This window comes from Bacillus rossius, chromosome 2 (genome assembly GCF_032445375.1).
Source record: "Bacillus rossius redtenbacheri isolate Brsri chromosome 2, Brsri_v3, whole genome shotgun sequence".
NCBI classification, from domain to species: Eukaryota; Metazoa; Arthropoda; class Insecta; order Phasmatodea; family Bacillidae; genus Bacillus; species Bacillus rossius.
The window spans coordinates 90,982,846-90,996,256 of NC_086331.1; the positions used below are offsets into that span (position 1 = coordinate 90,982,846).

General features: G+C 39.2%; 1 protein-coding gene across 1 annotated transcript in view; it reads left to right on the top strand.

Moving 5' to 3' along the window:
* LOC134529453 (coronin-1B) overlaps nt 1-13,411 on the top strand; it is a 101,713-nt gene that overhangs the window by 45,812 nt on the left and 42,490 nt on the right. Inside the window, exon 7 of the mRNA XM_063363568.1 lies at nt 10,914-11,120. Within this exon, the coding sequence (XP_063219638.1) occupies nt 10,914-11,120 (207 nt within the window). The remainder of the gene's footprint in view (nt 1-10,913; nt 11,121-13,411) is intronic.

A 13,411-nucleotide genomic window follows, 5' to 3' on the forward strand; every position in this document is an offset into this window, starting at 1 on the left:
ATAAAAATTAAACCAAGTTATTTTATAATATTTTTTTGTTTAAGGGAATGTTTCACTGAAGTCAAAATCAGCACTCACTCCTTTTTATGGGCTGGTGGCGCGCTATTTTGTTGCGGGGATTACGACTGGTACGTCCGAGCCTCATGCGGCCTTGCCTAGTGTAAGTGGTACTGCAATACGTCAGTCGACTGCCGCGGTTACATAACACGTGACGTCATTCGGCTGCCAGGTATATTAGCCCGCGCACGTGCCGGCTCGCTAGCTTATAGCCGGACTGCACACCTGAGTCTTCTACTATGTCGAGCGGCCCAGCGGTCGCTACAGGACTTCGTCACCGTTGGTGGTAGAGCCAATTTTCGGTCTCTACAGAAAGCACACGAGTGATATCCTGTTTACCACGAACTCAGACTGCTGCGATTATAAAGGCAAGTACTGGAAAGTCTGAGGGGCAGAATCGGCCCATGTCCACCGTTGTGTTTTGACGTCTAAAACTCTTAATGAACTGGGACGGTGTTCGCTGGTCTTCCCCCCCCCCCCCCCCCCCTTTGTAAACAGTGACATTAATGAATCGTATACAGAGAATGATATCTCATGAGGACAATGAACAGTGACGTATTACGTTTAGTAATAGATAGTATCTTGTAGGAGTCAGTAATTAATATGTTAAGTGTTTGTGCCTGCTCCCGTTTCCATAATAAATGTAGCATTTTGGAAAGTAACTTAGTATCACCTGCCTCTCTGCCACCTTCTTTTTCCTTAATTTAATCTTGCCGGTTAGCTCAATTAAGAGGAACCAATTCATTGACAGCTACCAAAAACGTAATCATATTATCAGGGCGAGTATCCCGTAAAGTGGGAAACTTTTCAAACAACGGTGATAACAAATATTTATTAATTACCGGACTAATTTGTGTTGTCTGGTTATCTTCTTCGCTGACATGACCAGTATCTGTATCAGTTTTCTTGACACTCTTACACACATTTTGTCGAAGCTGATCAATAGTTACGGTCTCTGCGTCAAACTCACCTACGCCTAGGTCAAATAATATGTGCAGTAACGTAGCCTTAGGGAGGTCCTGGATCCAGGCTGTCCCTGTTAGCGACATGTCGGGAATACTTACACCGCCACGAGTCAGTAACCTTTGACAAGACAAAGCCTAAGCAATGAAAACTAAGACCTGGAGGATAAAAATTGAAAAGGAAGTGGAATAGTTACTCAAACATCCACGCATCTCTGCAAGCAGAGTCGCGCACTTGTTGTGGGGGGGTCAGCCTGAGCTAACCGGCAACATTGAATTAAGGAAAAAGAAGGTGAGAGAGAGGCAGGTGATACTAAGTCACTTTCCAAAATGCTACATTTATTATGGAAACGGGAGCAGGCACAAACACTTAATATTAATTAATTACTGACTCCTACAAGATACTATCTATTACTAAACGTAATATGTCACTGTTCATTGTCCTCATGAGATATCATTCTCTGTATACGATTCATTAATGTCACTGTTTCCAAAGGGGGGGGGGGGGGAGGAAGACCAGCGAACACCGTCCCAGTTCATTAAGCGCGCGTATAGTTTTAGACGTCAAAACACAACGGTGGATATGGGCTGATTCTGCCCCTCAGACTTTCCAGTACTTGCCTTTATAATCACAGCAGTCGGAGTCCGTGGTAAACAGGATATCACTCGTGTGCTTGCTGTAGAGACCGAAAATTGGCTCTACCACCAACGGTGACGAAGTCCTGTAGCGACCGCTGGGCCGCTCGACATGGTAGAAGACTCAGGTGTGCAGTCCGGCTTTAAGCTTGCGAGCCGGCGCGTGCGCGGGCTAATATACCTGGCAGCCGAATGACGTCACGTGTTACGTAACCACGGCAGTCGACTGAAATACTGCGGTACCACTTACACTAGACGAGGCCACACGAGGCTCGGATTTCCCGGTCGTACACCCCGCAACAATTTAAGCAGATGCATTTGTGGCATACGTCTCTTTGAACACATAACTAGAGTAAGGGAGGCTGTGGCCAAAGAGGGCTGCGATGGCATATCAGGCTCAAGTGAGTGTAAACAGTGTCATGTTATCAACTGCCAGTGTGGTGGTGCATACTATCTCCCGCCTGAGTTGCACAGTTTTCTTCATGTCTGTGCATTTACGTGGCTAAATGGGGTGCAACTCGCCACTGCAGCTTCTTTCGCATGCCACGTTGCATTTTTAACACCCATCCCTTCTCCTTTACCATAGAGTTCTAACCACAGTGGCATCCTGTTCTTCCATACCTCTTCTTTCTCAACTGCTAGACCCATCTTTTGGGTGCCTCAAACCCCTCTCTCTTCTGAAATGCCTTATTGTGGAGCGCCTTCCTCTGTTGTGCAAATTTTGAACTACTTGGTTCATCCCAATGCCTTCTTTCACACTCTGTATACCAATGAATTTCACTCCCCATGACCTTCCTCTTTTCTCTCGGCTCTGCTGGCAACTTATTACGCTCATCACTTGCCCACTTTAAAGTAGTTTTTAGTGTGACATTTGACTCGGCTTGACCAGTCGCTTCGTATTTCTTATCAGAGAATTTTAACATCTGAATTTTAAGGGACATAGTCTTGATACTGCGGAATTTATTTCCCATTTTTGTGTTTTCTGTTCATCTTGTAGTGCACTAGTGATTTTTTGGTAGTTGTATCTTTGCCTTTTCTTGGGATTTTTATTTCACGATTTCTTCAATGACGTAGCTACGGGACATCCTCCTACCATTTATTGCTATGTTGTCATCATCAGCCTAAACTTACTTCACCTTAAATTTCAGACATACTTTTTGTCACGGTCATGCTCTATTAATTTCTGTTTTTGTCACTACACTATTTATGCAGTACAGTAAGTCCTCGGTTTACGTCGGGGTTACGTTCCTGAAAACCGCGACGTAAATAGAAACGACGCAAAATGAGCCATGTTTCATGCCACCGGCCGACCACGGCCCAAGGTCGGCCGGAAGCGCTGGCATACAGACGTGACAACGGGCAATTTTATCAGCAAATGACAACCGACAGCGTGGGAAACAAGTCCAACCAGTACTTCTCAGCTTTATAGAATGGTTATTTAACCAGCTGCTTTATTACCTTTATTGATTGAAATATAAAAACAGATATATAGTCGTTTGGAAGACATCTTATGAAGAAAAAATCATAAATTGCAGTGAGCTGATACTGTAGGCCTACTACAAACGCATTTAATTACGATAAAGTTAACAACGGCACGTTTAAAACTCCGGCCAACGCAATGATATCATAGCGACTGAAGTCGTAGAGCTGTAGCAAACCGTATGTATTCGTTACTGAGTAACGGGTGTGGCATCTAGTAACGAGTAACGAAACGTTACACACGAATGCATTTCGTTACTCGCATTTTTCGTATGTTTTACGCATGCGCGCGCTTATTCGTTACAAAGAACGATGTTTGTTTATTAAGAAAAGTATAATTTGGAAATTCGTCGTCCAAGTTTTTTACTGTTTATTAAAGGTATTGTGTGTGTAGACAAAGTTTGAGATTGGAACAGAAACAACGTAAGAAAGTATTTTTTACAAATTATAAATATGTATGTTTTTGTTTTTTATTATCGCGTATTTTCACGTTTTTTGTTCTTATCTTAAAAGAGATATTATAATAAAGCTGCTCTAATGAGATTTTATATTTTCTTGGTTAACAAAAGCTGTTAATTATCAAATACTTTTAATTGTTTATATTCGATTTATTATTATTTACGCGACGTCATACTGTACGCGTACGAAATACGACTCGATTCGTTGCTGTTACATAACATAGCATGTCATGCGGTATCAGAAGTAACGAGTAACGATACGAAAGTAACGAGTACTAATTGTTATAGTAACGAATACATACGGGTACACTTTTTTTTAGTTACTTTTACACCTCTACTGAAGTGCCAAGGAGTTGGACGTAAAGGAGTAGGAGAAAATGCTGTGTCGTTGCGGGAAGTAGATAACACTTCTACGTGCGAGATACGTGGGTGGCCGAGCGGGCGGGCTGGTAGTATTGCATCACCGCGCGGAGAGCAGCGGAGAGCAGGAAGCGTCCCTCATGATGTATGATAAGATAAGGCGGTGAACGTGTAGCTTACGCTACATAGCATAAATTAACTACCGAAGGAAACAAAGAATTATAAACGAATTATATACGGTTTTTTGGTTAAAATAAAGATTTACGGTCATTGTAAACGACGTTATTGTGAATCGGGGACAACTTAAATTGAAACATGAGTACTCAAACATTAGCGACGTTAATCCGAAACGACGTAAATCGGTACGACGTAAATAGAGGACTTACTGTGTGTCCCAGTTTTGGAGTCTGGATTTATATTTTCTGTCCTACGGGGCTGCACTTACATTTTCGTCTCCCAAGTTCTCCAGAGATCCTCCTGCCTAAGAAGCCCACAGACTTCTATAATTTCCAGTAATGCTGTTAGTTTGGCATCGCTGAACGAATCCCTCGCTGAACGACTCCCTCTTTATGGCAGGTGCACAGCAGATAAGTCTTAAGGGATGTGAAATATTATTATTATTTCATCAACAGTTAATCTCTAATGTATCATAAATTTTAGACCAAATTATTGTCAACCATGTAAAAATAAAATAATTTTAATAAAAGACTACAAAGTGAAAAAATAATAAAAGTAATTTAATTGTTAAGAACCTAAGCAAATCAAATATTTATCTTTGCATTTTCTCTGTTCCTGTAAAGGAAAAGAATAATAAAAGACAAACATTTTATCATTAAAAGTAAGACAAACCAGAAATAATAACTTTTATTTCATAACCTGTTTATTTATCAATAGTAATAACAATCAACAATATGCAGACTTTAAAGTAGAATCTTTATATAAACATAAATTTGATTTGTTACATTGGCTCCACCTCAGTAGTTTTCATGTTAATTTTTTTTTATACAGAACTCGTATGTATAACTGAAAATATTTATGAATTTTTAATAATTGGTATAACATAATATTCAAATAGGTATCTATTATCTTTTCAAAAAACTGCACAATAAAGATGAGTACAGAGCTTTGGTTGTTACTTTTGTAGTTTCTTTTAAAAGAATATTTTATGTAACACTATATTTTGTAACATAACAATATATTTTATGTAAAACATTGTTAATTGTGTTATGCGTAAACATCTATCATTTAATTGATTTTTTTTAATTTTCTGTAGTTTATATATTTTTTTTCTGAGCTGCATGCCCACCATTAATATCTTTTAAGGTCTCATCGATGAAACTGAAATTTTTTAAAATTTTTGTGTATCCACTTATCACTTTTGCCTTTTAATGGTTGTCATGTCACTCATTTGCAACCTTCATTCTTGCAAACGTAAGTTATTTTTCATCCTGTTATTGCCTAAAGTAACTAAGGAAATGGTATTTTTGTTCATGACTCTTGTGTCCTTTCCAACACATATTTTATACCATCAGAACAGCAAAGTATTTCCTTTTTAAAGGTGTTATTTACCTTTACGTGGTCACAAATTTTTTGTTAACTGTTTACACTTTATTGTCTCTTAAGTCTCATTTACATTTCTCGTTAGAACTTGCAGTCCCCAATGGGTGGCGTAACATCACGTGCCCTTGACAGGTTTGCCAACTGGCCAATAAGACTTGCCATGCTCCCACCTCCATTGCTTTGCAACGTCCCTATTGTTAGTAAACAAACACACACACGTGGTTCACATGCCCCTACACAGATGTTTGTTTGGGATAGCATCCAGTTGATATTTTTTTTGTTTTGCTTTAAATTTCAGGAGCAGATAATTTTCTCAAGTTTTAGGAATATTAATTTTTTGAGACATAAAAATTATATAAAATATTTAAAAAAAGGAAAAGCTATTAACCCACCATGTCCCTATTCTATTTGATATAGAGTTTTTGATTAATATTTAAAATGGTATTATTCATTTTAAGAATAGTTTTGACATAATTGTCATTTTAATTTCAATTGGGTTTTTCTTGGGTCTAGAAGTTACTTTGTCATCCATTCAGGATATTTAGTTTTAATTATCTTTCAATGTTATCCCAGTCTTTTCATGATAACTACCCATGTGATTTATTTACACTTCCAAAATAATCACCCATCATTCAGTCTAGCTCTTGTTTTGATATTTTCTGTGATCACCAGAAGAGCTGTAATAATTGAAAGGTTTCATAAGTTAATTTTTTTGTATGTGGATGTAATTTTCCAACATTTCCTAAGCTGGAAGCAAGCATTTTTTTTCCTACAGAGTTATCAAACATTGAGGTGTTTACAAATTTTCTCTTACTTTGTCAGTGTCCTAGTGTTGACATAGTTTCCATGTTCTATTTCCTCTCGTGTTTGATTTTAGGTTCCCTCATGAAGCTTTTCTGATTGTGATTGTACAAGTACTATATATATATTTTTTTAAAACACATTTTACACTTCAGTATCTGTTTGACTTTCAATAGTGATTTTGGTCCAGAAATATTTTTTATTATAATTTATACATTTGCTTTTTTATAAATTCGGTTTTATTATTAAATGTACATTTTGATTCTAATTTAATATTTTGCAAGATTCTGAAATGATTTTCTTTTACAGTTTTTATTTTACAGCTTTAATTTTCATGACCTTGTGTACATCTATATACACAAATTTTGGTTCTGTATTATGTACAATAGGTTACATAGAAATTATGCAATTTACAATTTTTTCATGCACTCTTTCATACAGATTTGTAGTTTATTTTGCATCTTAATTTGCATTGTTAGTAGTATGGTGACTTTTCCAGATGACACTTGGTTTTATTTCTTTTGTGTGTTCTAAGGTCACGCTTAGTCACTGAGCAAGCACTAAATTCGCATCTTCAAACTGCATTCGGTCATCTGATCTAATGAGCCATGACCACTTCCGAGTGCTAACTGGGTCACATACCTGGCCATTCACCGCCTCTGTTCAAGTCTCTTCTCAGGCAGTGTTAAGTCTAGTGTATGCCACGGAAGTTAAAATTACTTATTTAAGAGTAATTGCTTCTTTATATTTATAATTAAATTTGTGATTATATATTTTTTATTATTTAATTTTAAGTGCAAAATTTAATTATTTTTTTTCAACCAACCTTTAAATAATAGGTTTTAATTTTTATATTCTTGTAGCAGTCAGAGTAGTCATATTTAGTATTAAAAAAAATTTTCACTTGCCAACATTTCTATGAGGTTGTGATCGTTTGGGCATTTATTCCAATCCAGTTTTGAGAATTTTCTCTACTGTTCCAGCCTGAAGAACTGATCACTCTTCAGCACATGGAGGATACCTGATCATTCTATTTCAAGCAAATAATATTGATTACAGGACTGAGGTTTATGCTTCTCGTTTTTAAGTAAGCAGTCTATTAAATTTGTCTTCTCCAACTCCAAAAAGTGCGGGTTAAGCCCCATATCTTTTAACTGGGGTATCGAACCCAGATAATTAAAATGCTGGAGTACAGTCCCCAATTTTCAGTGAGATCTAAAACATAGTTCTGTTTGTCCCGCTGTGTCTTTCAACTTTCCTCATTGTGCACATTTGGTGAATCTGGACCATCTGAGGTCAATGTTTTTCATTTGTACCTCAACAAGAATGTTTCCAGTTTGATATTAAATTAAGCCAATAGTTTTTTTTTTTTAGTTCACATGTTTTGGTTCCCAGAAACGGGAAGACAGACCACCTTCAGCGATTACAAATAAAAAAAATAGTGCTTATGTATGCATCAAGCTGTTGCTTTAGTTAAGTAAATATTCAGGGTTTGATAACAGGATGATTCAACATAATTGGCACAGTGTTCGTTTAGTTCTTCAGTTCTTGCATTATTTTGCTATACTTGAAAAATAATGGAGCTAGTTGGCGTAGTGGTTAGACACTGACTCTCATTCTAGATGACCCGGGTTGGAATCCTGGCATGGCCATTCAGATTTTGGTTGTTCATGTTTTCCAAATCACTCCAGGAAATGCTGGTATGGTTCATTACAGTAGCCATGGCCGCATCCTTCCCCAATAGCCTTGATCTGTGTTGTGTGTTATCATCTCGAATGACCTCACTGTTGATATTAGGAAAACACAAAGAAAAAAATTAAGAACTACCTGGTACAACTTTATACTATTCTTTTATATTATGATATCTTGTAGCAAGTAACATGTGCCCGGCTAATATGAAAACTGTTCCCTTGCACATAAATAAACACTTAAAAAAATATTTCATTTGAAGTTGTAGGTAGTTGGATGTTAATTTTGTTAATGTTGATTACATTACTAGAAAAATGTTATTGGTGAGTCATATTTAAGTGTAACATTTATTGTCTTCCTTAACGAAAATAAATTTCTGAGCCGCCGAAATGGTGCGACCTCTCGGCCCAGCCCGCAAACAACTGATGAAACAAAGCACAGTACCAAAAACCACACAAAACAGTACAAACTAGGGAATTCCCCGGAAAAGCTGCCTTCCTATTGGCTATAATTAATATTCTTACAACTATACTATATACTATACAATATTGTTGCAACATTATAGTCTTTTCAGTTATTCTGTTTTTCATGTGTATAGCCTACAAGTCAAATGTCATAACTTAAAAAAATATCCAAATACAAGATAGTCAGTCAGGTCATGGCGGAGGTAAATTGAAGATTAGTCAACTGTAGTGACATATTCTCAGTGTTATTGCAATAAGCAGTGATTAATTACACTCAGATGCTGACGGTTCGCAGATGGATGGCTTTTAAGCCTGATTTAAATTTTAGCAAAGATCAGTTGAGTCAAATAGTTTGTACAGTATATGGTAGCACAGATATTTTCACCTCATAATACATATGAAAGAAACCCTTTTTGTTTGTAAAAGTTGTTTTTGTCCATTATGATGTTGCATTAGGATATACAGGATTTTTCTAAAGTAAATGTCAAAAATGTGTTTATATATGTAGGACATGTAGAGAAGAGAAGGCAGAATGTCAATGAACATAGTTCTTAAAATGCCTATGTTTATCCCTAGAGCCGTTACTATGCACAAGATACACTGGATGCCTGTATTGTGTAACTTTCATCACCTTAACGTCGGTTTTAAGCTCTCCAAATGATCTTTATTTTTACTGTATTGTGTTGCCTAATTTCATTCTAAGTCACTGTATTTTAGATTATAGAGCAGATATTAAGCCATCCCAAAGTCATTAAATAACAATAGAACTGATGTATTGTATAGAGCATCCCACTCTTAGATTGCAGTGTGGAAGTAAATGGGCGCATTCTCTCTCTCTCTAACACACGCCGATTGCCGTTAGCACTGTCCTTGTTTCTTCGTGCATTGTTGCCAAATATCAAACGAAATTTAAAATTTTAATTTTTGGACCAAGCTTTTTTTCATATTGTATAGCATCGAAATACGCATCAGGCAATGCTTATTTTGAATACTTAACAATATTTTAAGTGTCCGATAAAATTAAAAAACATATTTTATTCTCTGCGAACTGTTTTGAAGTATTCCGATATGTTTCACATCAAAACAAAAAAACCTACATGGATATTTCATTCAGATTTTTTTATTAGTAAATTAATGCCTTAGGACGCCACCGAACAAATGTTAAGACAAAAACTGTACAGGTTTCACTTAAATAATTTTTTTAATATATTGAAATGCATTTTCTCACAAACTGACACATCAAAACGTTGACCAGCGGAATTTTTTTTTCTATTAAAGATAGATGGGGGACGAAAGCATGAAAAATGTTCACAATGAATTGAATTAGTTTTTAAAAGCAGCTCCATCTCAATTGCTTCTACAGTTTCCGTGGAAATAGCTGTTAAATATGTGTCTTATCAGTACAAGAGCGCGCGCTGCCGTCGTAAGAGGAAACAGGGTCGTGTGTTTAGATAAGTGGGGTTCTGTCCTACAAGCAATTTCAAATACATGGCTTCCTTAGTCAACAAAAATATTTTAATCGATTCTTGAACATAATATGTAAAATGTATGAAATAAATACGAAGGAATTTAATAGCGATCATGGTACAAAATTTTGAATTATTTTTCTATCCTTCTCAACACCAAGCATCTTATCAAACATTGTTTTAGACAAAGTTTTGGAAAATAATTATGATATTTACAAACAATTTAAACAGATTTGATAAGGTGTCTACTAAGGCAGTTAACGTTTTTTTTGTCCGGTGGAAATTTTTTTCGAACCCATGCAGTTATGGCTGGTCGTATCAAAAATTTATTTAGAAAACATTTTTCGGCATTAGGTACTCCGAGTTATCTTACGTTAAAACGGATTCGATATTATTCATATTATGGGAGTAGTTGCGATTTTTCTGTTTTTTAAAAAATCTTCCCCATTTCGAACCAGTTGTTCGGATTTTTCCCATAACTTACTCGACCGAGAATTTCCATTACCGTATTTTATTTATCATTTTGGACATGACTTGTCCAAAAATACGGCATTTATCGGGCCCATGAAAATGTTATATATATATATATATATATATATATATATATATATGGGATTTTTAGAACATAAAAGAAAACTATATAAAATTTTCGTCTACAATAGGTAGTTTTTATTTGAAATTTACATAAAAGTGGCATTATTACAAATTTATATGTGTAATAGTATAAAATATTATAAATTACGATATGATTTTTTAAAATGCTTCTTGTTCGATCCGAATTACATAGACACGCATTTCCTGAAATTCGTAATGTGTTAGAGATTTGGCAACAGCGCGCGCCATATGCCGTGTACTACAATCTAAGAGTGGGACGGGCTATAGTATTTTCTACTTTAGGCTGTAATATAAAAATTTTCTGTTTTAAAGTGTTGTTTTCAATATTTGAGCATGATTTAGTCAAACTTGTCATGTTTGTTTCAGGGTGACAGTGTGATAAGATATTTTGAGATCACGGCAGAGGCACCGTATGTCCACTACATTAACACTTTCCAAACGCCAGATCCTCAACGAGGCATTGGAATGATGCCAAAACGGGGCTGTGATGTTAACTCTTGTGAGATTGCAAGATTTTACCGCCTGAATAATTCAGGATTGTGCCAAGTCATAACTATGACAGTCCCCAGGAAGGTAATTTGTTTATAATATCTTATTAGTTTTAAAACTTAAGATAAAGTAATAAAAATGGGTACTTGTACTTTATGTATGAGTGTTAGAAGTTACACTTACTTGGCGTAATAAAAAACAACTTAAATTTTGCATGCAAATAACTATTATAAATAAAATAATAAATGACTTGCAGTAATATTATTAATATGGTTGCGGGACAGCTCGTCCGCGAGTTAATTACTCTTGCCGGGCACGTGCTCTAGGGACTGAAACAGCTTGGCCCAGCGTGTCAACTTTGAGCGGCGACCCTGCATTGTCGCCAGCCACTTAAGGCACTGACTATCGGTACGCAACAGTAAGTGTTGACCCTCCAGGTGCGGCCTATAGCGTCGTAGTGCCCACACTACCCCGAGGCATTCACGTTCGTTAACGCTATAGCGTTGCTCGACTTCCCCGAATTTCTCACTCGCGTATTCTCCGTCGCCGATTTGTAGCAAAATGGCGCCGATGCCCTCTTGACTGGCGTCAGTTTGAACGATGACCTGTTTGTTCGGGTCGAGGTGGGCTAATAGATGGCATTCACGGAACCTGTTCTTTAGTTCGTCAAAGGCAAGCTGCGTGGCGTTTCTCCACGTAAAGGGCTGTTTCGGTGACAGTAGTCCCATGAGGGGTGCGGCCACGAGCAAGAAGCCAGGTATAAACACCCTGAGCCAGTTGGCCAGCCCCAGGAAGCGCTGCAGGTGTTTGCGGGTGCGGGGCGGAGGTTTGTTTACAATCACTTCCAGCTGTTTTTCCGTTGGGCGATTCCCCTCCACGTTGACTACGAGCCCCAGGAAGTCAAGCTCGGTGGTGCCTAGGTGACATTTGGCTGTGTTGCACGTAAGTCCGTGGGTGGCAAGTCGCTCTAATACGAGCGCCAGGTGATGGGCATTCTCTTCCCAGGTCTGAGACCAGATAATTATGTTGTCTATGTACTTGGCGGCAAACTTTCTTGCATTATTATCTAGCACACGGGTCATCATTGTTTTAAACTTGGCAGGCGCGTTTTGCAAGCCAAAAGGCATAGCGCAGAATTGAAAGCGCCGCCCGTCCGGTATGGTGAAGGCGGTTTTCGGTCGGTCTGTGGGTCTGATTGGCACTTGCCAGTAGCCTGATTTTAAGTCCAATGACGAGAATATTTTAGCGTCACCCAGTCCAGCTATCGTGTTGGCGATGTTCAACAGGGGTGGCGGGGCGTTAATGGTGACCTTATTCAGCGGTTTAAAGTTAATACAGAACCGCAATGTGCCGTCCTTTTTCTCTGCCAAGACTATTTGCGAGTTATACGGACTTTCACTCGGCTCGATAATGCCGTCCCGCAACATCTCGTGCACTTGGGTAGGATAGTCTGTTTACCCACGTGACCGTAGCTTCCAGGAGGGACAAAAATCTGTTCGTGCGGGAGGGTCGGGATGGCATGTTCTATCACTGTGGTGCGTTTAAGTGGGTCAGCGGTGACAAACATGTTACTCTGGTGGTCGAGCACTCTTTGCAACATTTCTCAGTGACAGGGGGGCACATCATGTAAAAACTCATCGAGACTGACCTTGTGATCCGGAGGTGGCAGTGGGTGCCCGATGCCATGGAGGGTGCGTCGGCCCTGGACGCCCACGTGTAGATGCCTCGACCGCACCTCGATGCTGGCGTCCTGGTCACACAAACAGGGCTGTCCTACGATGACATCGTCCAGGAGTCCATCGACCACTAAGGCGGTCGTTACGGAGTGTTGGTCTCTGACGCTGACGTGGAGCGTCACGACGCCCTGCGTCGGGCAGGCGTCGCCGACAGTGGCGAGTTGGAGTAGGCCGGGGCGAAGCTCAAACTGTGAGCTCTCGACGAGGCGGGTGGCGATGCAGTTGTGGCTTGTTGTGGTGTCAACAAGGGCGTTGACTGCGCGGCCATTCACCACGACGGGGACGCGAAGCAGGCCGCCTTCGGCTGTGCCTACGTGTCCTAAGCTGGGTCCGTCGGTGGTCGTGCTGCTGGTCTCGACTGCGGGATACTGCGCCAGCGGTAGGATCCCCTGCGGGCCGAGTCCTGCTTGTTGGTGTCGGTTACTCCCTGCCCGGGGCGCGTTTCGGACCGGGCAGTCCTGGTGCCAGCGGCGCACGCCGAACTGACAGGTCTGGCACTGAGGTGGTGACCTATCGCCGATGACGTGCCCCCTCCATGTGATTGCGGGGCGGTTGTTTACATTCCGGCTGCTGTCCCGTGGTAATGTGTATGGTACGTGGGCAGTCGCTTCGGCTGACATGACCGCGCGCTGCGTCTGC